We start from the raw sequence: 24,981 nt of genomic DNA on the forward strand, positions 1-24,981 counted from the left end.
AGTGCTTTATATAGGCCTATTATGCATTTTGTATAAACAAATAGCATATTCTATAATTGTGGTACAACAAAGGTAAACTATTTTCATCCCAAGGGGATGAGAGTTATAAAAACGTATGTGATTTTACCTCTGTTTCTCAAAACTTCACAGAGTTTTAGACAGCTTATAGAAATACATTTACAAAAAGGGAAGAAAAAATGAAAAACATTGTAAAAAAAAAAGTGTGTCTGTGTGTTTCTGTATATACAGTACCAGTCAAAAGTTTGAACACACCTACTCAATCCAGGGGTTTTCTTTATTTTGACTATTTTCTACATTGTAGAATAATAGTAAAGACATCAAAACTATGAAATAACACATGGAAACTATATAGTAACCAAAAAAGTGTTAATTAACCAAAAAAGTGAGATTCTTCAGTAGCCAGCCTTTGCCTTGATGACAGCTTTGCACACGCTTGGCATTCTCTCAACCAGCATCACCTGGAATACTTTTCCAACAGTCTTGAAGGAGTTCCCACATATGCTCAGCACTTGTTGGCTGCTTTCCCTTCACTCTGCTGTCCGACTCATCCCAAACTTTTGACTGGTACTGTAAATTGTCCGCAACAGTGAAATGGGCTACTTCTATGTGAATTAATGAGGAAGCAGAACACACCTCAATTCAAACTGTTGTTAGAAAATACAACTTTTTCGAAAATAATTAGAAATTGACAAGTTGAAACAGCCTATAGATAATTAGCAGGCAGCATGGATTGGTTTGAGGACAGTGCGGTTTAACTGTCCTGTTGCGCAATAATCACATTTTGGAAAAGTGAGTGTGCTCGAAATGGTCTTTATACCATCTTCATCTGAATGTATGATATCGCCTGAATATGACACATGGAAATCTAGTGCATCCACAGTGTCCAGAACAATAACTTATCCATTTAATTTAAGATGTTTGTTTTTCTATCCTTTTCTGAGCGACTGAAAATGTATGATATTGAAAATATACTAAAAGGCCAGCAACACTCTGTATAATTCAGTGCTACATGAAATGCCACTATATATACATTCTACCTACCCTACTGAGTATTCTCTACAATACTTTTACTGCAGCACCTAGAATAGTTTTTGCTCTTTAAGCCAATATGTATTTCATACAAGGTGATTTGCATTGGGGGCATTTATTTGACCTTGGACCATTTTTAATGCAATTGTCACTTAAATATGAACAAATATGAATAATTGTTAATGTTTAGACAATTTCCATATAGCGTGAATAAATACAGGTTATTGACAGTTTTCTACTATTACGCTGGGGACTTTTATTATAAACATTTTCGAAATTCCGTGACCCGGAAGTACCTTTTTAGTGTTGCTGACGAGACGCTGATGAACCAACTCACAGCATCGCCACAGCACTGTGGAAATTATATGCCCAATCTGTAGTGTAACAAGGCCAAGGGTGCCATGGTTCTAGGAATGAGACTGGAAAGGGAAGACTGTGAGGACACCTCTTTGGGATGCTCATAACGTATGTAAGATAGCTAGCTTTGGGACACAACATCAGGTGTCTGTGTATTGGTTGAACTCCAACCAATAAAAACCAATAAACAGATTTGATTTACACAACCCCCGATGTTGTGTCCGAAAGCTATAATATAGCCAGCTAATTAGCTAGCTAGCTTCCCTATTTGCACATCTCAAATCTTCTGTCTGTTGCTACAACATTCTGACAGTTACGTTTACCGGCGTGATCAGAGCAAGAGATCCAACCAGCCTGAGCCTCTTTAGCTAGCTAACTAATAATGATACTGACTGTAATTTAGCTAGCTGTAAGAAAGTCTCTTTTTCTTCTAGGTCGAGGTGTTGTATAGCTTCTGAGTAGCCTAGCTACATAGCTAGGAAACACAAGGACCATGCCTATATCAGACTTCGTGGATGCCTTGAAGGACAACCCTTACTTTGGGGCTGGCTTTGGACTGGTGGGGGTGGGCTCGGCCATTGCTGTGGCCAGGAAATCAGCTCAATTTGGGATGATCTTCTTCCGGAGGAACTACATGATCACCCTGGAGGTGCCCAGTCGGGACAAGAGCTACCACTGGCTGCTGAGCTGGATCACCAAGCACGCCAAGCACACGCAGCACCTGAGTGTGGAGACATCTTACATGCAGCACGAGAGTGGACGGGTACACACACAGTTTGACTTCCACCCCAGTCCTGGCAACCACATAATCTGGTAAAATGTTGACAAGACTCAATAACCCTGACTGTACTCTGATTAGTCTGTTGGAGTTTTCGTAGTGGTCTCTCATAGTTCTTCTCTATTTTTCTCTGAGCTGATGTGAGAAAATGATGCTGAACCTAACGTTGTCAACAGATACCATACAGTAGGATATCTCTTCACTGGTAGCCGGTAGGCACAGTCAGGTCCAAAATTGTCACCCTTGATAAAGATGAGCAAAAAATGCACTATAAAATAAATTAACATACTGAGCTATATTGTGTGCTCAAAATATGTTTTATACTCAGAGAAATATATATTTTTTAATTAAGTAATAATTATTCTAAAAAAGATGGGGGGTAAAAACTATTTTTTTCAATGCCTTTTAATACTTCACTTTGTGAGGATAATAGCACTGAGTCTTGGGAGGGATCTTAGATCATTCCTCCATACAAAATCTTTACAAATCCTTTATATCATTTGTCTAATCTTACGGACTGCACTCTTCAATTCAAACCACAGGTTTTCAATGGGATTTAAGTCCGGAGACTGAGATAGCCATTGCAAAATGTAGATTTTGTGGTCAATTAATACTTTTTTTGTGGATTTTGTCTCGCTGGAAGATTGACTTGCGGCCAAGTTTCAGCCTCCTGGCAGAGGCAACCAGGTTGTTGGCTAAAATGTCCTGCTACTGTCTGGGTAAGTTCATCATGCCATTGACCTTAACAAGGGCACCAGGACCAGTAACGTCAAAGATCCACCACCATATTTTACAGTAGGTAAGTGGTTATTTTCTGAATATCATTCTTTCGACGCAAAACCCACCACTGGTGTGTGTGGCGAAAGAGATGTATTTTGATGTCATCCACCAAATGTAAACGCCTGGAGATTGGCACATGGAGTGAAACTGATGCTATGGTCAGATTACATGAAAATAGAGCTCTTTGGCCATGCACACAAGTCGTGAGTTTTGCGTAGAAAGAAATATGCATATTCATAAAAGAACCCCATACCTACTTAGTGATTGGAGGGAAAATATTGATGAAGTTACATATCGGGATATTATTTTTTATGTATCATTTTGACAATATCGCAATATTTTTGCGCTATTTGGCTGTACCTGTACCAAAACTCCAGTGTCTTTCCTTCATAGCTTGTTCTCCATCTTCTTTTTAAATAGGGAGCCAATTTGTTTTCAGCACTTTTATTTCCATGACTGATCAAAACTAGTTTTCTCATGGCTCTCTTTTATCCCAGACATATGGTGAGAAATAGGTTTGGAACATCTAATCGCAATGAAACCATAGTATCTCATCGCAATACGTATCGTATCGGCACCTAAGTATTGTGATAATATCGTATCGTGAGGTCCTTGGCAATTCCCAGCCCTACTGGTCCCCTGTGGAAATCGAATGTTGCAAGCGCCATGTTCTACCAACTGAGCCACACGGGGTCCTTGTTATGGTCAACAGCGTCATGAACTTTACCCAGTATCAGGACATTTTAGCAGAAAACTGGTTGCCTCTCTTTCATTTGAGCAGTTGTATTAATATAAAATCATTTTCAATTTTCACTTTATTTATTTAATTTTTGCTCATCTTTATCAAGGGTGCCAATTATTTTGGACCCGACTGTGTATGTACACAGCTCTTTAGCAACGCATACCAGAATTTAGAAAAACACTTTTGTTTCAGAGTGTGAGTTGGTCAACTTTGTGCTGACTGCCATCCCTGTTTGAGTGCAGGTATGGGAGGAAGTGGATCCGAGTGGAGAGGACCAGAGAGAAACAGATGGTGGATCTCCACACAGGCACACCCTGGGAGTCGGTCACTTTCACCGCCATGGGCAGAAACAGAGACGTCTTCTTCAACATCCTGCAAGAAGGTACACTAGAATCATCTAGACAAGTAGACACTGACAGTGGCCCAGGAAAATGTGCACACAACTTGATATCTGATTTGATTGGCTGCTGCAGATGAGTGATATTGGCTGTATTACTAGCTTGTGATATGGAGTTGATTGGCTGTCTGTCTGTTTGGGTGTGATGCAGCCAGGGAGTTGGCCCTGAAGCAGGAGGAGGGTCGGACGGTGATGTACACGGCCCTGGGCTCCGAGTGGAGGCCCTTTGGGTTCCCGCGGCGACGACGGCCCCTCAGCTCAGTGGTCCTGGAACAGGGCTTGGCCGATAGGATTGTAGATGATGTGAAGGAGTTCATCGGAAACCCCAAGTGGTACACAGACCGAGGTAATTCCAATTCAGTAATTAATGACAAATGAATAGCTGTTTTGAAATTGAATTGACCCCATCCCTGTTCACCATATAAGCAGATGAGTGTATGGTCTTGTCAGGGTTAATGTGGTTGTGTTTTGTGTTCTGCATTCAGGGATCCCCTACAGGAGAGGTTATCTGCTGTATGGACCTCCAGGCTGTGGGAAAAGCAGCTTCATGTGAGTATGCTAATGATGGTAGTATGGCAGCCCCAACCTTGCTTTGAAGCTTCGTGTTAGTGGTGTTTACTCTCCACACTTATCTGTGTATAATCCCTTATAAACATTTATTCAGTTTAAAGGGATAGATCTCTCAAAATACAAGTTGACATGATTTTCCACAATTGGCCCAGTTTACAGAGATGGCATTAGCCTCCTTGAACTGAATGTTTTGTTGTTGCATGCTCTGTCTTTGTGTTTCAGCACTGCCCTGGCTGGAGAGCTGGGCTACAGCATCTGCCTGATGAGTCTGAGCGACCGCAGCCTGTCTGACGACCGCCTCAACCACCTGCTGAGTGTGGCGCCGCAGCAGAGTATCATCCTACTGGAGGACGTGGACGCCGCCTTCGTCAGCCGAGAGCTGCTGCCCATCGAGAGTATGTATATTGCACCTGCTTGTCCTGCTATATATACAGTACCAGTGAAGACATCACAACTATGAAATAACACATATGGAATCATGTAGTAACCAAAAAAAGTGTTAAACAAATGAAAATATATTTTAGATTCTATAAGTAGCCACCCTTTGCCTTGATGACAGCGTTGCACATTCTGCATTCTCTCAACTAGCTTTACCTGGAATGCTTTTCCAACAGTCTTGAAGGAGTTCCCACATACACTTGAAGTCGGAAGTCTAGATACACCTTAGCCAAAGACATTCAAACTCAGTTTTTCACAATTCCTGACATTTAATCCGAGTAAGAATTCCCTGTTTTAGGTCAGTTAGGATCACCACTTTATTTTGAGAATGTGAAATGTCAGAATAATAGTAGAGAAAGTGATTTATTTCAGCTTTTATTTTTTTCATCACATTCCCAGTGGGTCAGAAGTTTATATACACTGAATTAGTATTTGGTAGCATTGCCTTTAAATTGTTTAACTTGGGTCAAATGTTTCGGGTAGCCTACCACAAGCTTCCCACAATAAGTTGGGTGAATTTTGGCCCATTCCTCCTGACAGAGCTGGTGTACCTGAGTCAGGTTTGTAGGCCTCCTTGCTCGCACACACATTTCAGTTCTGCCCACAAATTTTCTATAGGATTGAGGTCAGGGCTTTGTGATGGCCACTCCAATACCTTGACTTTGTTGTCCTTAAGCCATTTTGCCATAACTTTGGAAGTATGCTTGGGGTCATTGTCCATTTGGAAGACCCATTTGCGACCAAGCTTTAACTTCCTGACTGATGTCTTGAGATGTTGCTTTAATATATCAACATAGTTTTCCTGCCTCATGATACCATCTATTTTGTGAAGTGCACCAGCCCCTCCTGCAGCAAAGCACCCCCACAACATGATGCAACTGTGCTTCACAGTTGGGATGGTGTTCTTCAGCTTGCATCACCCTTTTTCCTCCAAACATAACAATGGTCATTATGGCCAAACAGTTCTATTTTTGTTTCATCAGACCAGAGGACATTTCTCCAAAAAGTACGATCTTTGTCCCCATGTGCAGTTGCAAACCGTAGTCTGGCTTTTTTATGCCGGTTTTGGAGCAGTGGCTTCTTCCTTGCTGAGCGGCCTTTCAGGTTATGTCGATATAGTACTCGTTTTAGTGTGGACATAGATACTTTTGTACCTGTTTCATCCAGCATCTTCACAAGGTCCTTTGCTGTTGTTCTGGGATTGATTTGCACTTTTCGCACCAAAGTATGTTCATCTCTAGGAGACAGAACGCTTCTCCTTCCTGAGCGGTATGATGGCTGCGTGGTCCCACAGTGTTTATACTTGCATACTATTGTTTGTACAGATGAACATGGTACCTTCAGGCGTTTGGAAATTGCTCCCAAGGATGAACCAGACTTGTGGAGGTCTTAGCTGATTTCTTTTGATTTTCCCATGATGTCAAGCAAAGAGGCATTGAGTTTGAAGGTAGGCCTTGAAATACATCCACAGGTACACCTCCAATTGACTCAAATTATGTCAATTAGCCTATCAGAAGCTTCTAAAGCCATGACATCATTTTCTGGAATTTTCCAAGCTGTTTAAAGGCACAGTCAACTTAGTGTAAGTAAACTTCTGACCCACTGGAATTGTGATACTGTGAATTATAAGTGAAATAATCTGTCTGTAAACAATTGTTGGAAAAATGACTTGTGTCATGCACAATGTAGATGTCCTAACCGACTTGCCAAAACTATAGTTTGTTAACAAGAAATGTATGGAGTGGTTGAAAAACGAGTTTTAATGACTCCAACCTAAGTGTATGTAGACTTCCGACTTCAACTGTAGGTTAGTTAATGTTTACTTGATTATGTCATTCACTATGCTTACTATGGGGACGGCTCGATCAAGACTCTCTACTTTAATAAAGGTTAAATAAAAACAAGACTCTTCCTTCCAGTTCGGTTGCTCTTTAGGACTCATTATTGCATCTCTCTGTCCCACAGGCACTCTGGCCTACCAGGGCATGGGCAGGCTGACCTTCAGTGGCCTCCTCAACGCTTTGGATGGAGTGGCCTCGTCAGAGGCCAGAATAGTCTTCATGACCACCAACTTCATAGACAGGTATGAGCCACCTTGAGATTTAATACAGTATCTAGCAACATTTGTTTGTATTGTGATCTAATCCTTTGTGTATCCTGACTACCATCTCCCTTCATCCCTATAGGTTGGACCCAGCTCTGATCAGGCCGGGCCGTGTGGACTTGAAACAATATGTGGGCCACTGCACCCACTGGCAGCTCACCCAGATGTTCCGACGCTTCTACCCAGCCGAGCCGGCCACAGAGGGGGACCGCTTTGCGGAGAGCGCGCTGGCCGCCCACCCCAACATCAGTGCTGCCCAGGTGCAGGGGCACTTCATGCTGTTCAAAATGGACCCAACAGGCTCCATAGACAACGTGGCCAAGATGAAGGAGTGAGGAGACTTAAAGGACTCTGGGAAAGAAGGTCACAGAAGCAGTCGCCATTTGACACGAAAGGAGAAGTTAAATGGACTCTGTTTGAGATGGAAAATGCTGTAACTTGTCAAACTTGTGATGTGCTTTTTATGGCAAAGTCACATACTGAATAAAAGTGAGTGAGTGTAAATTTAACATGTTTTAAATAAAATCGAAGGCACACGAGTAAGTGGGTACTATTGACGTGGTATTTACAGTATGTAGAGATTCAGAGTAAAAGGGGGTGGCATGTATTACCCTCTCCGAATTCTAAGATAATTCGATGGCAAATCTGGCTGAGAAGCCATCCAGTTCACAGAACCACACTTCTATAACGAGTCTCGAACTCCCTCCTACCGGGACATGCTGCTGTGCAAATCAAACACATTTCTCAAATCCACTCTGCATTTGATTGCATATTGGCATAAGTCTACCTTCACCTAGGTAGCCTTTCTCATTGGTTGATTTGAGAAGTCTCTGTGACAATCTGTTTTTGGCAACTGCTTAAGTATTGATGTCCCTAGCTTATACAATGTTATTGATTTGAGGTTGGTTGGTACCTGTATTACTGAGCTTTGAGATTGGGAGAAAACTAAGTACTGCAATATTACGATATAATTACTGTAGAAACTAATCCAATAATTATATAATGCAATATTGTGCTAACAGTCATTGCTCGTAACTGACAAACTCTTAACTGGTCCAAGATGTAAAGTTAAGCCCCTCTACTTCCTCTATGTAAGAGTAAGCTCCACAGAAAGATAAATTGAAAAGAGATAAAATGATAATACGTATGACGTTTTTTCTGTATTCTTTGCTATGTGTCTTACGCAACCTAGCTGACTTTATTTAGGAAGTGGAGGAGGTCTACAGTATATATATATATATATACAGTAGTTTACATAGGGGTCACACTGTAAGGACAGAATGGAGATAGGGTCGCTGTGTGCTCCTCTGTAAGTGTATGTGCCAATCATTTGTGTTTATCACTATTGTATTTTTCTCCTTGATTTACAACATAATTGTATACTTTTGGGGTTTTATTTTAGATTAGTGGTTGTGTCATGTAATGACATTTCTTTGTGTTTTAGTACTAATTACTCTACATTCACCTACTCTGGATACAGGCAAGATGAACGATTTTTACCCCCAGCAATTACCCAGCGGGCTAAGCTGGTTTCCCAATGGGATGTTCTGTAGTAAAGTCAGATTCTCCATCCCTTTATGTCTCCAGTTTATGGGGTGGCAGGTAGCCTAGCGGTTAGAGAGCGGGCCAGCAACCGGAGGGTTGCTAGTTTGAATCCTGGTTCCGATGGGGAAAATCTTGCTGGAAGTGAGCTTGCAACCGGAGGGTTGCTCGTATCAAGTCCTAGATGCCATTGCCTGCCATTGTGCCATTGACAAAGGTAATGAACTCCCCACAACAACAGCTCGTGTGGCTGCCCCCAGCACCTCTCCAAAACCTGTATGTGTATCTTTCAGAGGGGTTGGGTTAAAAGCGGATGTAATTTCGGTTGGACCTATGTGCAATTGACCAAAAAACTGACCTTGATCTTCTATCCATCCATCCTTTTCATCTGATGTCTTGTCATATTTCAGTTTCACACTATTAATTGAATTCTGTTGTAATGATATCTTTTTTTCTCTCAAATAAGTTATGTTTTGCCAGAGAGACTTGTGGCTGCTCTAACCCTGCAGCCAAACTGGAGAGACTGTCATTTTTTTTACTCAAAAGAGAGACTGTCATTTTTAGATGTGACAGAAGATGGAGGAGCCACTGACTGGGACTATAAATGGAGATTGAATGATACGTCAGTGAATTCCAAAACAGATCATGAATACAGAATCAATTTTGTTTCAGCAATTTACATGGATGTCTACACTTGTATTGGTGTGAAAAGAGCAGGATATACACATGGCATTTTCAAACTACACACATGCACACTCGCAGCTTCAAATTTGATCTGTAAGCAATGCTAATAATCTCACTGTGTCAGGTAAGTTTATCTAACACAGACATTAGGATGTTTTAGAAGGACTGGTAAGGCTGATGTAAGATGCTCAGCTGTGAAGTACATTGTGAACATTTCCAATGCATCTCCCCATTACAGAGAGGCCCAGAGCTGTAGCGAATGTTTCAAAATGGTGGCTGAATGTAGGAGGATCTGTGACTCTGAGCTGTGGGGTTGAAGGCTATTCTACAGGCTGCAAATTTGTCTGGGATAAGATTCTTCCCATGAATCCCCTGGGTCCTGCTACAATTTCAGCTCTGTTAAACTAACCGATAGAGGAAGATACAAGTGTAAAGCTGGGAGAGGTGGCTGTTAAACAAGAGACAGCAGAACTCAGTTTCTCTGGTTAGCAGGTCAGTCTGACCTAGTCCCTATTGGTTTCATATGGGCTTCCCCTAACCTTGCTGAAGATTAATCCTGACAGAGTTCAACACTTTAGAAATCAGTCTCTTTCACTGCGCTATGAGGTTAAGGAAAGTCTTCATGGATGGAGATTGAAGAGGTTCACGACAGAGTCAGGAGAAGTGACAGAGTGTCCATCTGAGTTGGCTAACATTTGACAAAGTTGCTCTATACCTGTGTAGTACAGCTGTAATTACTATGGTAACAGTGTCATTATCATGTTACATAGTAGTTTAATAACTACTTTCCAATTGTATAATAATGGGGTTGATGTACAGCATAATATGATTGTTCTGCAGTTGTACAGATGGTAATCTGACCTTACGCATCCTGTGACAGGGAAATATGTGACTGCTGTAGAAATAAGACTACTCCCTCCCATTCCATCCCAACATTTTATAAAGATGGATCACTCCATCGAGAACCAGACTCCGGTAGAGTTGACCATCCCCTCAGTATCAAAGACCGATGAGGGCTTCTACAAGTGTAAATACCGAGGCTCTGGAGAATCACCAGAGAGCTGGAGAGGTAAGACATTATCTTTGTACACAAAGTTCTCATTGATCCAAATCCACATATATTTAACATCCGTTTAAAACTTGTACTACAATTGCACATCTGTTATTTCAGAGTCTCCAGCCCCTAGGCCCTCTACTACACTAATTGCTGTGGGAGTGGTTGTGGTACTGATCGTGGCCGTTGATCTACTGGTGCTGCTTATTTGCCTACTAAAAATAAAAGCTAAGACATTTACTCTGATATTCAATTGATATTCAATTGACTGTAGTTTACAAATGAGTCATATTGAGGAAAAAAGGGCTGCTGTAGGATTACACTAACACCACCTGCAACTCAACAGTGAAACACAGGACAGACCACAAGTGGATCTTTGCTATGACTAGAGGTGCTGTACTGATCTGATCGGTTTTGTTTGATATCTTTCGTCCAATAAAGTGAAGAGAACAACATGCCAACCAGGACCAGAGATACCACTGCAGTGTCGGCATGGTCAGTCCGCTTGTTTCTTCTCACTTCAACCGCTGATCTAATGTACTCTATGAATCATGTAAAGCTATGAATCTGATCTAAATGTTTATTTTTTTTCTCTCAATTAGCCTCCCATGTAATCAATTACCACATTTAATTATTGAATAGATTAGTAATATTCTAAGGCAGGGGTGGGCAAATCTGATCCTGGAGGGCTTTTTTCCCCAGACCAGCTATAACACGGCTGATTAAACATGATTGTGGAAGACCTTGATCTATTAAATTGATAGTTAATTACTCAAAACAGCAGTGTAAGTGGGATGGACAGACGTCATACACTGCAGACCTTCCCAGCTTTAAGGAATCAACTGATCCATGACGCCATATTATGCATGGTTGTTAGTGCCCCCTGCATTTTCTAATAGCGAATAAACTGGATTAAAGAGTAGAGGGATCATTACTGTCTTTCTAATGCTGTTCAATTATTCTACATGTTAGGTCAGACTAATCCACCACATGCAGATGCAATTTACTCTGTGCTGAAGATGCCAGTTGCAGGTAAAAGAGAGTCGTACACTCTTAGAAAAAAAGGTGCGATCTAGAACCTAAAGGGGTTCTTCGGCTGTCCCCATAGGAGAATCATTTGAAGAACCCTTTTGGTTCCAGGTAGAACCCTAAAAACTGAATTGGTCTATTCATTCATTTTCCAGACACTCTTATCCAGAGCAACTTACAGTAGTGAGATTTTCATAATTTTTCATACTGGTCCCCCATGGACCCTAGCATTGCAAGCGCCATGCTCTAGCAACTAAGCCACATCATCACACCGCAAGCCACTTGATGTCTCAATGTACTCAATTACTGTATTGGTCATTGTTTTTCTTCATGGTGATGGAAAGTCTACAGGTACAAACCTAGATGACCAGCCTATGTACTATACACTAATATACATTTTCATTAAGTGGTTTGTAAGGATGCTAAATTAATACTGCACAAAAAAGTGGTTGTTTTCCATGATCTTATCAATAAATATATTACATTTAATGTGGGTGTTTCGGGTCTTTGCCCATAACTTTACAACTTTTGATGTAAATGTTTGAGGGCAGGATTTAGTTATTTCTGGATTCCATTAGAATGAAGATCACAGATAAAGGGACAGCGCAACAAATCTTACAATTCCACCTATTGAATCCTGCAAGATACTGTTCTTAATTATACAAGTACCTTTTTTGCCAAAGCAGAGATGCTGAAAAAGATTTCTTGCCCGTGATACAGAGGTCTATATCAGTCCGCTAATACTAATAAAGGCCCAGTGCACTACCAACACACCTTCAGAGAAATGTACAAGATGTGGTTAGAAGAGGGGCCAGTATTTCAATGATTAGGCTGACATCAACACAGACAACAGAGGATACCAGTGAACAGAAGTAGGGTCAGTTCAGGTCGTGTCACCCTTAGTGATAAATTATCATATTTAATCTGAAATGTCATACAAATTGCAAGAACAGATCACTCTGGAGTGAGATGTAAAAAATAAAAAAAATAAAAAAATCTAATTTAGCCTACTAAAAACCAAACTATATTTCAAGCGTGGTCTGAAAAAAAATAAGGAAATTCTTGCCTATCTCACCCATACAGTGCCTTCAGAAAGTATTCACACCCCTTAACTTTTAACACATTTTGTTGTGTTACAGCTTGAATTTAAAATGGATTAAATGTCGATTTTACTGTCACTGGCCTACACACAATACCCCATAATGTCAAAGTGGAATTATGTTTTTTGAATGTTTTGCAAATTATTTAAAAAAATGAAAAGGTGAAATGTCTTGAGTCAATAAGTATTCAACCCCTTTGTTGTGGCAAGCCTAAATAAATTCAGGAGTAAAAATGTACTCAACAAGTCACGTAATAAGATGCATGGACTCACTCTGTGTGCAATAATAGTGTTTAACATGATTTTTGAATGACTACCTCATCTCTGTACCCCACGCATACAATTTTCTGTGAGTCCCTCAGTTGAGCAGTGAATTTCAAACCCAGATTCAACCACAAAGACCAGGGCGGTTTTCCAATGCCTCGCAAAGAAGGGCACCCATTGGTAGAAGGGTCAAAATAAAAAAAGCAGACATTGAATATCCCTTGAGCATGGTGTAGTTATTGATTACACTTTGAGATGGTGTATCAATACACTCAGACACTACAAAGATATAGGCGTCCTTCCTAACTAAGTTGCTGAAAAGGAAGGAAACCGCTCAAGGATTTCACTGAGGCCAATGGTGACTTTAAATCATTTACAGAGTTTAATGGCTGAGGATGGATAAATAACATTGTAATTACTTCACAATACTCACCTAATTGACCGAGTGAAAAGAAGGAAGCCTGTACAGAGTCCTACCGATCCTTGACTTCGGCGATGTCATTTATTTTTACATTTACATTTAGCAGACGCTCTTATCCAGAGCGACTTACAAATTGGACAAGTCAGTTAAGAACAAATTCTTATTTACAATGACGGCCTAGGAACAGTGGGTTAACTGCCTTGTTCAGGGGCAGAACGACAGATTTGTACCTTGTCAGCTCGGGGATTTGAACTTGCAACTTTTCAGTTACTAGACCAACGCTCTAACCACTAGGCTACCTGCCGCCCCATGGCAGGTAGCCTATTTATAAAATAGCCTCCAACACTCTACTCAGCAAATTGGATGTAGTCTATCACAGTGCCATCCGTTTTGTCACCAAAGCCCCATATACTACCCACCACTGCGACCTGTATGCTCTCGTTGGCTGGCCCTCGCTACATATTCGTCACCAAACCCACTGGCTCCAGGTCATCTATAATTCTTTGCTAGGTAAAGCCCCGTCTTATGTCAGCTCACTGGTCACCATAGCATCACCTACCCGTAGTACGCGCTCCAGCAGGTATATTTCACTGGTCATCCACAAAGCCAACACCTCCTTTGGCCGCCTTTCCTTCCAGTTCTCTGCTGCCAATGACTGAAACGAATTGCAAAAATCACTGAAGCTGGAGACTTATATCTCCCTCACTAACTTTAAGCATCAGCTGCCAGAGCAGCTTACCGATCACTGCACCTGTACACAGCCCATCTGTAAATAGCACACCCAACTACCTCATCCCCATATTGTTATTTATTTTTTGCTCTTTTGCACCCCAGTATCTCTACTTGCACATCATATTCTGCACATCTATTCACTCCAGTGTTAATGCTAAATTATAATTATTTCGCCACTATGGCCTATTTATTGCCTTACCTCCCTAATTTTACTACATTTGCACACACTGTACAAAGATTTTTCTATTGTGTTACTGACTGTACGTTTGTTTATCCCATGTGTAACTCTGTGTTGTTGTTTTTGTCGCACTGCTTTGCTTTATCTTGGCCAGGTTGCAGTTGTAAATGAGAACTTGTTCTCAACTGGCCTACCTGGTTAAATAAAGTTTAAATAAATGTTTAAAAAAATATATATATACAAATATTACAAAACATGCATCCTGTTTGCAAAAAGGCACTAAAGTAATACTGCAAAAACGGTGGCAAAACAATACATTTTTTGTCCTGAGTACAAAGTGTAATGTTTGGGGCAAACTCAATACAACACATTACTGAGTACCACTCTCCATATTTTCAAGCATAGTGGTGGCTGCATCACTACAAACTGAAAGGGTACACCCACACAGACAGCGTGGTGAAGAAGGCACAGCAGCGCCTCTTCAACCTCAGGAGGCTGAAGAAATTCGGCTTGTCGCCAAAAACACTCACAAACTTTTACAGATGCACAATCGAGAGCATCCTGTCGGGCTGTATCACCGCCTGGTACGGCAGCTGCTCCGCCCATAACCGTGAGGACCTCCAGAGGGTAGTGAGGTCTGCACAACGCATCACCGGGGGCAAACTACCTGTCCTCCAGGACACCTACACCACCTGATGTCACAGAAAGGCCTCAAGGACAACAACCACCCGAGCCACTGCCTGTTCACCCCGCTATCATCCAGAAGGCGAGGTCAGTACAGGTGCATCAAAGCGGGGACCGAGAGACTGAAAAACAGCTTCTATCTCAAGGCCATCAGACTTTTAAACAGCCATCACTAACATTGAGTGGCTGCTGCCAAAATACTGACTCAACTCTAGCCATTTTAATAATGGAAAAATTGATGTAATAAATGTATCACTAGCCACTTTCAACAATGCCACTTTATATAATGTTTACATACCCTACATTACTCATCTCATGTGTATATACTGTACTCTATACCATCTACTGTATCTTACCATCTTGATGTAATAAATGTATCACTAGCCACTTTAAACAATGCCACTTTATATAATGTTTACATACCCTACATTACTCATCTCATATGTTTATACTGTACTCTATACCACCTACTGCATCTTGCCTATGCCGTTCGGCCATCACTCATTCATATATTTTTATGCACATACTCTGATTCATTCCTTTACACTTGTGTGTATAAGGTAGTTGTTGTGAAATTGTTAGGTCAGATTACTTGTTAGATATTACTGCATGGTCGGAACTAGAAGCACAAGCATTTCGCTACACTCACATTAACATCTGCTTACCATGTGTATGTGACAAATAAAATTTGATTTGATGTTATGGATATGCTTGTAATCATTAAACACTGGGGAATTTTTCAGGATGAAAAATAAATGGAATGGAGCTAAGCACAGTCAAAATCCTAGAGGAAAACCTTGTTCTGTCTGCTTTCCACCAGACACTGGGAGATTAATTCACCTCTCAACAGGACAGTAACCTAAAACACAAGGACAAATATACACTGGAGTTGCTTACCAAGAAGACAGTGAATGTTCCTGAGTGGCCGAGTTACAGTTTTGAATGAAATCTACTTGAAAATCTATGGCAAGACCTGAAAAGAGCTTGAAGAATTTAGAAAATAATAATAGGAAAATGTTGCACAATCCAGGTGTGGAAAGCTCTTAGAGACTTACCCAGAAAGACTCACAGCTGTAATCGCTGCTAAAGTTGCTTCTACAAAGTATCGACTCAGGGGTGAGAATACTTATGTAAGTGAGATACTGTATTTCATTTTCAATAAATTAGGAAACATTTCTAAAAACATGTTTTCACTTTGTCATTATGGGGTATTGTGTGTAGATATATATTTAATCAATTTAGAATTTAGGCTGTAACACAACAAAATGTGGAATAAGTCAATGGGTATCAATTCTTTATTTTAGTTTTTGCAAAGAAAGTAGTGTGTAGTTCCAGTAGTTATCTAGGCAGCTACATGGCAAAAAAAAGTTATTAACAACTCAAACACTACCAAGCTTTGAATTTAGTTCAACTACCACAAAGCTACTGCAAAATGTAGTTAAATTACTAGTTGAACTACATGTCTTTCACTACTCCCCAACACTGCCCACAGCCGTTTTTTTTATGTGAGATTTTTAATTTCTCAACGCAGAGCCAGTGACAGTGGCCTTCTGTTATTTCTATGTTCCAAGTAAGCATTACTTCCTGTTGGGCTTCTCTTCAACAAGGGGACGTTCCTTCTATCCCTCTTCCTTTTCTCCAGTGTTGGAGCTGAAGGGTTAACCTCCTTACGGTCACAGGGATATGGCCCCTCCCCAGTCTCACTGGTGAAACAGAAGCCCTGTGTTTTTAGACATTCCTTGTACTGCTCTCATCATGGTCGTCTGTCTGGCCCAGAGTATGGTGCAGAGGAGCTGCCGCTGGCTCCTGCGGTTCCCTACTGCCCTGGCTCTGGTCTACACCCGGGGTGCAGGAGGCACCCCTTCTCCCTCAGTTGCCCAACCGTCCACCTCCCAGGATAAGATTCGGACCGAGGATGACCTCCCCAGGATCAAAACCAGGGTGATGTTGTACAGATTGTATGTCCAAGGCTACTACAAGCGTCTACATGAGCTACAGGTACAGGAAAAAGGGAAATGTGTGTTATCTAAGCGGGCTCTCTATGTTTTCTTTGGCACTCAAAGTGGCTTGCGGCAAATATTTACCACTCTCTAAGTTATCTTGTTGTGTGTGTCTGATATTTACTAACAAATTGAAACATGAGATCCGTGTCAGCCAGGGTTAGCTTTTGTGTTTAGCCACAGCTGACCCACATTTTTGTCATGTGTTTTGTCCCATGTAAATATTCAGTTTTTTTCGTTTTTATATATACATTTCAATCTCTTTTTCCATTTTCGAATTAAATATACCTTCCTGCAACCCGCCTCACCCAACGTGGTACGGATCTGCAATTTTTTTTTTAGACCTTATAACTGGAACCTCCGTCAGAAGAGAAGCTAGCCATCAGAAGCTAGAAGCTAGCCATCAGAAGCTAGAAGCTAGCCATCAGAAGCTAGAAGCTAGCCATCAGAAGCTAGGTAGCCATCAGAAGGTAGAAGCTAGCCATCAAGAAGCTAAGCTTCTGCTTAGCAAAGCTAGCCTTCAGAAGCAAAGCTAGCCTTCAGAAGCAAAGCTTCAGAAGGTGGTCTTTAGGTGGTCTTCAGAAGCTAGAAGGTAGCCTTCAGAAGCGAAGCTAGCCATCAGAAGCTAGAAGCTAGCCATCAGAAGCTAGCTTTCAGAAGCTAGCTTTCAGAAGCGAAGCTAGCCATCAGAAGGTAGCCTTCAGAAGCTAGAAGCTAGCCATCAGAAGCTAGAAGCTAGCCTTCATAAGGTAGCCATCAGAAGCGAAGCTAGCCTTCATAAGGTAGCCTTCAGAAGCGAAGCTAGCCATCAGAAGCTAGCCATCAGAAGCTAGCCATCAAAGCTAGCCATTAGAAGCTAGAAGCTAGCCATCAGAAGCTAGCCTTCAAGAAGCTAAACTTCTGCTAGCCAGCTTCTGCTAGCCTTCAGAAGCAAAGGTAGCCTACAGAAGCAAGGCTAGCCACCAGAAGCTAGCCACTAGCCATCAAGAAGCTAGCCTTCAAGAAGCTAAGCTTCTGCTAGCCAGCTTCTGCTAGCCTTCAGAAGCAAAGCTAGCCTTCAGAAGCAAAGCTAGCCTTCAGAAGCGAAGCTAGCCATCAGAAGCTAGAAGGTAGCCTTCAGAAGGTAGCCTTCAGAAGGTAGAAGCTAGCAATCAGAAGCTAGCCTTCAGAAGCTAGAAGGTAGCCTTCAGAAGCAAAGCTAGCCATCAGAAGGTAGCCTTCAGAAGCTAAGCTAGCCTTCAGAAGCAAAGCTAGCCTTCAGAAGCTAGCCAGCTAATTAGCTACTAGCTATTTAATCATTGTTAGCCACTGCTAGCAGTTTTTACCTTAATAATATCTGCGAGTCTGCGCAGCGAGATATCAGCCCAGAGCATATTGGACTGCTTCCCCCCCCCCCACTACATCACCGGACTCCTGCCGCAAGCTCTGGACCATTTCACCGGATCATCGCAGCTAGCTAGCGAGTGGCTATCATGGCTAACGCCCTTGTCCAAAAGTACCAGTTAGACTCGAGCTAAGCCCATTCCCCCTGCTAGCAAACGAAGTACACCAACTACAATACCTCTCTTGCCAATTGGCCCATCTGTAAATAGCCCATCTAACCAACTACCTACCTCATCCCCATATCTGTTTTTTTTCTGCTCTTTTGCACACCAGTATTTATGCCAGTATTTACTTTGCCACTATGTCATGTAATAAACATTACCTCCTTACTTAATTTGCACACACTGTATACAGATTTTCTATGGTGTTATTGACTGTACTTTGTTTATTCCATGTGTAACTCTGTTGTTTTTGTTACACTGCTTTGCTTTATCTTGGCCAGGTCGCAGTTGTAAATGAGAACTTTTTTTTTTTTTTTTTTTTTTTTTTTTTGGGGTGGATCAGCTTAATATTGCGGAAAGAATGTTGCTTCCAATGTAATTGTCTGCATCATTTCCAATCCCCCATATTTTTTGGGTAAATATATATATCCATACACGCATGCATACATATATACATATATACATACACATACCTATATAGACATACATACTTTTTTAAAGAATATACCTTTATTATTATTCCCCGCAACCCTACCACCGCTCCCCCAATTGGAGTAAACTAATAAACACTTCTGCTTTTACCTTCAATTTATACATCTTATACCTATTTTACAGACACAGACTACTTTATAATAGTTCTCTCTTGTTTGTTCTTAGTCCTTCCTCTATTTCTGTTGTCCATCCAATTTTATTTCCACTTGTAACTGTGCTATTTCACAAAAGCTCCGCACCTATACACATTTCACAGATCCCGTATGCCCTACATTGTTTATCTTGTTATTAGTCCCACCCTTCAGTTCCACTCAACCCTTCCCATCTATCTTCCAACATCATCCATTTCGGATTTTTATTTGCCATATATTTTTCAACTGTGCTGTGATGCTTCACAAAAGATTTGAACCTTCCTATTCTCATAGCTTCTACAGATTGTAAATTAAAAATAAACATTTTTGCTAAAATAATTATTATATTATTGATTGATTGACTATGGCTTTTCAAATCCCCCAGTATTGCTATCTGTAGCGTTAGTTCTAGGCAAATGTTGCAATTCTTCAGCCATTCCTGGACCTGTGACCAAAAACGAGCTACATATGGACAATACCAAAATAAATGGTCTAATGACTCTGCCTCCTCACAGCAGAATCTACAGAGCTGGGAAGATTGTATACCCCATATATATAACATTCTATTAGTTGCAAGAATTTTGTACAATAATTTAAATTGAAAAATTCGAAGTTTTGAATCCGGCGTTGTTTTGCGTATCAATTCATAAACCATGTGCCATGGAATGGGTACATCGAACATCTCTTCCCAACTATTTTGCAATTTATATGGCACAGCTGTCAGTTTTTTGGTCCTTAAATGAAATTGGTATATGTTTTTATTTATCACACTTTTCTTTAACCATTTATGTTCTTTAATACAGGGCCGACATACAAGTTCCTTACTTTTTTCCCCTTCTACTTGCCTCTTCCATTTTTGTGGTAATGCTGCAATTAATTGGTTGTAATTTTGGGTAGAGCAGACATTTCCATATGTCTGTGTGAGCTGCATGTGTGACATAACTCCACCAGTCCTATTTATGATATAATTCACAAAAATTATACCTTTTTTAAACATTTCTTCGATAAATACAGTTTTTTTTATCAATTACTATATTTGAATTTAACCACAATATTTGTTGTACTATTTGTTCCGTCCTTTCAGGTGGATTAAACTGAAATTGCAACCAACTTTCTAAGGCTTGTTTAAAAAATAAGGATATTTTGGAGATTATTTCCTTTTCAAACAACCGAAAGTGAGCAGGTGTAATCTGAATAAAGGGAAAAAGGCCCTTCTTGAACATAGGATGAGACATTCGTACCAATTTACTAGAGAACCAGTTTGGATTTAAGTATAACTTTTGTATGACTGATGCCTTTAGTGAGAGGTCTAATGCTTTAATATTTAATAATTTCTGCCCTCCGAATTCATATTCGTTATATAAATAGGCCCTTTTAATTTTATCTGGCTTGCCGTTCCAAATAAAATGGAATATTTTTTGTTCATATAATTTAAAAAGCAGGTCACTAGGTGTAGGCAAAACCATAAGCAAATAGGTAAACTGTGATATGACTAAAGAGTTAATCAGGGTGATTTTTCCACAAATAGACAAGTATTTTCCTTTCCATGGTAGCAAGATCTTATCTATTTTTGCTAACTTTCTATAAAAATTTATTGGAGTGAGATCATTTCTTTCTTTTGGGATTTTTATACCGAGTATGTCCACATCTCCGTCAGACCATTTAATTGGTAAACTACATGGCAATATAAAATGTGTATTTTTTAGTGATCCAATACGTAATATGGTACATTTATCATAATTTGGTTTTAATCCAGAGAGGATAGCAAAGGTATCTAGATCCTCTATGAGGCCGTGGAGAGACTCTAGTTGTGGTTTTAAAAGAAAACATGAATCATCAGCGTACAATGACACCTTAGTTTTTAAGCCACGGATTTCTAATCCATTAATATTAATGTTTGATCTAATTTTAACAGCTAACATTTCGATGGCAATAATAAATAGATATGCCGATAGTGGACAACCTTGTTTTACTCCTCTAGATAGTTTAAAACTTTCTGAGATGTAGCCATTATTTACTATTTTACACCTAGGGTTACTATACATAATTTTAACCCATTTTATAAGAGATTCCCCAAAATTGAAATATTCTAGGCATTTATATATAAACTCCAGTCGTACTTTATCAAAAGCCTTTTCAAAATCAGCTATGAAAACCAGACCTGGTGTCCCCGATATTTCATAGTGTTCTATTGTTTCCAGTACTTGCCTTATATTATCTCCAATGTATCGTCCATGTAAAAAACCTGTCTGATTAGGATGAATAATATCTGACAAAACTTTTTTTATTCTATGCGCCAAGCATTTTGCTAGGATTTTTGCATCACAACACTGAAGTGTAAGAGGTCTCCAATTTTTTAATTGGACTGGATCTTTATATATACCACTTGGGTCCTGTTTCAGTAATAACGATATCAGACCTTCTTGTTGCGTGTCTGATAATCTACCATTTATATAGGAGTGGTTAAAACAAGCTAATAATGGTCCTTTGAGTATATCAAAAAAAGTTTTGTATACTTCCACTGGTATGCCATCCAGCCCTGGAGTTTTCCCATCCTTAAAGGCCCCAATTGCATCAAGCAGTTCCTCCTCTGTAATTTGGCCTTCACATGAGTCTTTCTGTACAGATGTTAATTTTACATTATTAATAGGAAAAAAATCCATACAATTAGTTTCAGTTAGTGGAGATGGAGGAGCCTGAAACGAAAACATATTCTTAAAGTACTTTACTTCCTCTTTCAAAATATCATTTGGTGAATCATGCGTGACTCCATCATTTGTAACAAGTTTTAATACATTTTTTTTGGTAGCATTTCTATATTGAAGATTGAAAAAGAATTTGGTGCATTTTTCCCCATATTCCATCCAGTTCGCTTTATTTTTATAATGTATTACACTGGATCTTTCTTGAATAAGTTCCTCCATTTCTTTTTGTTTTTCCTCTAACTTATTCTGTGCCTCTATGGTACTGTTTTTATTGCTATCTAACTGTACTGTTAGTCCTTCAATTTCCTTTGTTAATATGGACTCTTTTGATCTAAATTGCTTTTGTTTTATAGATGAGTACTGAATTGCATGGCCTCTAAAGGCACACTTAAAAGTGTCCCATACAATAAGGGGATCTGCTGTACCTATGTTATGTCTGAAAAAGTCAGTTATAAAATCTTCTGTCCTAGTTCTAAACAATTTATCATCTAGTAGACTTTGATTAAATTTCCAATATCCTCGCCCACGTGGAAATTCTGTAAGAGAAATATATATGCCAATTATGTGATGATCCGACCGCATTCTGTCCCCTATCAACACTTTTTTAACTTTTGGTGCCAGAGAGAATGGTATAAGAAAGTAGTCAAGACGACTAGCTTGATTCAGCCTCCGCCATGTATATCTCACTAAATCAGGGTATTTAAGTCTCCATATATCCACTAATTCCAATATATCCATGACATTCATGATTTCCTTAAGTGCCTGAGGGTGATAGTTTGTAGTGTGATTTCCTTTCCGGTCTATAGAGGTATTTAAGACCGTATTAAAATCTCCCACTATAATAATAGAGTCTAGTGTTGCTTGTAGAGTTGATAAATTCTTATATATATTTTCAAAGAAGCTTGGATCATCATTATTCGGACCGTATAGGTTAACAAGCCATATTTGTTTATTGTCCAATAACATATTTAAAATAATCCATCTACCTTGAGGATCTGTTTGGACAATTTGCACATTTGGATCAAAATTATTGTTAATTAAAACCATCACCCCTTTTGAATTTCTTTGCCCATGGGAGAAATATATTTTGCCCCCCCAGTTCTTTTTCCACAAAACTTCATCTAAAACTGTTGAATGGGTTTCCTGTAAACAATAGATATTATAATCCTTCTCTTTTAGCCAGGTAAATACTGATCGTCTTTTCTTATTATCTGCTAAGCCATTACAATTGTAACTGGCTATACTTATTTCACCACTTACCATAATGAGACACACCTTTCATTCTTTTAATCAGAATATATTTTTGTAAACGTACTATTAAAAAGTAACATAATGATTGAGTGTCTATATAGTTGTACCATGATATTTGCATTTCTACTAAGTAAACCTCCAATTGGTCCCTACTATTCCACCCGCTAAAAGGCCTCATCTCGAGATGGCTTGTCATCCCAATGCCCGGTAGACCACCCTCGACCCCCTGTATCCCATAGCCCTGAACCGACTGGGATCCATTCTTTGAAAAGAGCATACAGTGCCATTTACCGAATTGAAGAAGATCAATTACCATATGCATTTCCATTGCCCTCACCTCGATTTGTATTATATATATCTGTGGATCATCCTCTATTGTCCCTAACATCTTTTACTTCTTCCTTCGCAACAGTTGTGGGATACACACATACACCCACACACACTCAGCCCTTACCCCCACACAACCATAAGCTCACTTTCTCAACAATTGCACCATCCCAGAGCCCAACTCAAGATGGGTCATGATTTACAAATGCACTTGTAGTTGCAGCTGCATGAGAAGGCCTGCAAGACCGCACAAAAAATTAGCAAAAATTGAGAGATTTATTTACCATTGTCATATCCTAGATAATGGAGGTCAAATGTACACCTTATTCCTGAAACACCCACAATACGGCCACCCGTCATGACCATGTCCCCACGCATCTCCATGCAGTCCGACTTTGATTTTGTGCCGCCAGGGCCACAATAATATACCCCCTCTCTGAATGTCCGAGTGTGACCCCCTCCCCATGGGTTACTGCAGCTAGTGTTGCCAGCACTGCCACTGCCTGGGTGGGGGCACCCCACCGGAATCCCCACCGGCTAGGTACAAGGTCGTCAAGGTTCTCATTAGCAGCTTTGAAAATTTCCTTGTATATTATGCTCTCCCTTATTGGGGCTTTGGCTTTGCAGGACCAACCCTGCCAAGCAGGCTCAGAATCTTGAGGGGGCAGTGCTGCTCTTGGTCTCTGACCTCATTTTAGCTGCATACAGACCGCTTACAGCGGGCACATAAAACAGTTAGGGACTTCTCCTTAGTATCTGGGTCATTCAGGTGGGTGTCTAGGGTATAGTGCCATGGACCGTACCATTAAAATAGGATAATAAATAATTAGATATAATTTATAAAAAAATAAATAAAAAATGTAGTTCTCCATGATAGGACAATAAATAAATAAGACGTATAATTCATTATAAAAGTATATCCATCATCTGAACAACATTGAAAGCCCTCTCATACCCGGCTCACAGCAATACATTGGCTCTGGGATATGCAACCATTTCATTACTCACTCACTCAACTTTCCAAACATAACAAATAAAAAATAAACACAAACCATACCATCCACACATACTGTGCCTTCTGTTTACTTAGTTTTTATCTTCACTATGTTGAATTAGTGCTTGTGTGTTCAATTAGTTATATGTGAAGATTTATAGAAAAGCTATATTTTTTATTGTATTGTTACAATCAGTAACCGGGCTTGAATTGTGTTTATTTCCCTCGTCTATGAGAACTTTGTAATTTTTAAAATAACCATGGAGTAGTCTTTGTGTCTCTGAACAACTGGTTATCAATATATAGTTTATCAACGACGAGAGCTACTCGTTTCGCTTTTAATCTATTTTCTTTGAAAATTGGATACAGAACTTTGCGCCGTTCTGCAATTTCCTTCGGAAACTGATCATTCATGCCAATTTTGGTCCCAGCAAGTCTTTTACCCAGGCTTTTAACCATTATTTTATCTTTAAATGAAGCAAATTTGGCAACGATTGGGCGTTCGTACCTCTGCCCTCTCTGTCCGAAGCGGTGAACGCGTTCAAGTTGGATTTTGTCGATAACTTCGCGTGGAATCTGAAGCGCTGTAAGGAGGAACTCTCTAACTATAGATTCAGGAACTTCTCCTTCTTTT

General features: G+C 40.0%; 2 protein-coding genes across 3 annotated transcripts in view; both read left to right on the top strand.

Moving 5' to 3' along the window:
- Positions 1–1,364: 1,364 nt before the first annotated feature.
- LOC120064453 (mitochondrial chaperone BCS1) lies at positions 1,365–8,788 on the top strand. 2 transcript variants are annotated; one of them, XM_039015041.1, is made up of 8 exons: positions 1,365–1,515; positions 1,842–2,220; positions 3,950–4,089; positions 4,256–4,450; positions 4,590–4,653; positions 4,897–5,069; positions 7,078–7,195; positions 7,299–8,788. In XM_039015041.1, exons 2-8 carry the CDS (start codon positions 1,901–1,903, stop codon positions 7,549–7,551), a joined length of 1,263 nt encoding a protein of 420 aa, XP_038870969.1. In that variant the 5' UTR covers positions 1,365–1,515; positions 1,842–1,900; the 3' UTR covers positions 7,552–8,788. The 2 variants fall into 2 exon arrangements, with proteins under 2 accessions (XP_038870969.1, XP_038870970.1); XM_039015042.1 differs by having other exon boundaries at positions 1,365–2,220.
- A 7,821-nt stretch (positions 8,789–16,609) lies between these two features.
- The window catches only part of LOC120064454 (sterol 26-hydroxylase, mitochondrial-like), a 31,564-nt gene continuing 23,192 nt past the window's right edge, over positions 16,610–24,981 (top strand). Inside the window, exon 1 of the mRNA XM_039015043.1 lies at positions 16,610–16,901. Coding sequence (XP_038870971.1) covers positions 16,659–16,901 — 243 coding nt within the window. The 5' untranslated portion in view covers positions 16,610–16,658. The remainder of the gene's footprint in view (positions 16,902–24,981) is intronic.

Source organism: Salvelinus namaycush, chromosome 19, assembly GCF_016432855.1.
Source record: "Salvelinus namaycush isolate Seneca chromosome 19, SaNama_1.0, whole genome shotgun sequence".
NCBI classification, from domain to species: domain Eukaryota; kingdom Metazoa; phylum Chordata; class Actinopteri; order Salmoniformes; family Salmonidae; genus Salvelinus; species Salvelinus namaycush.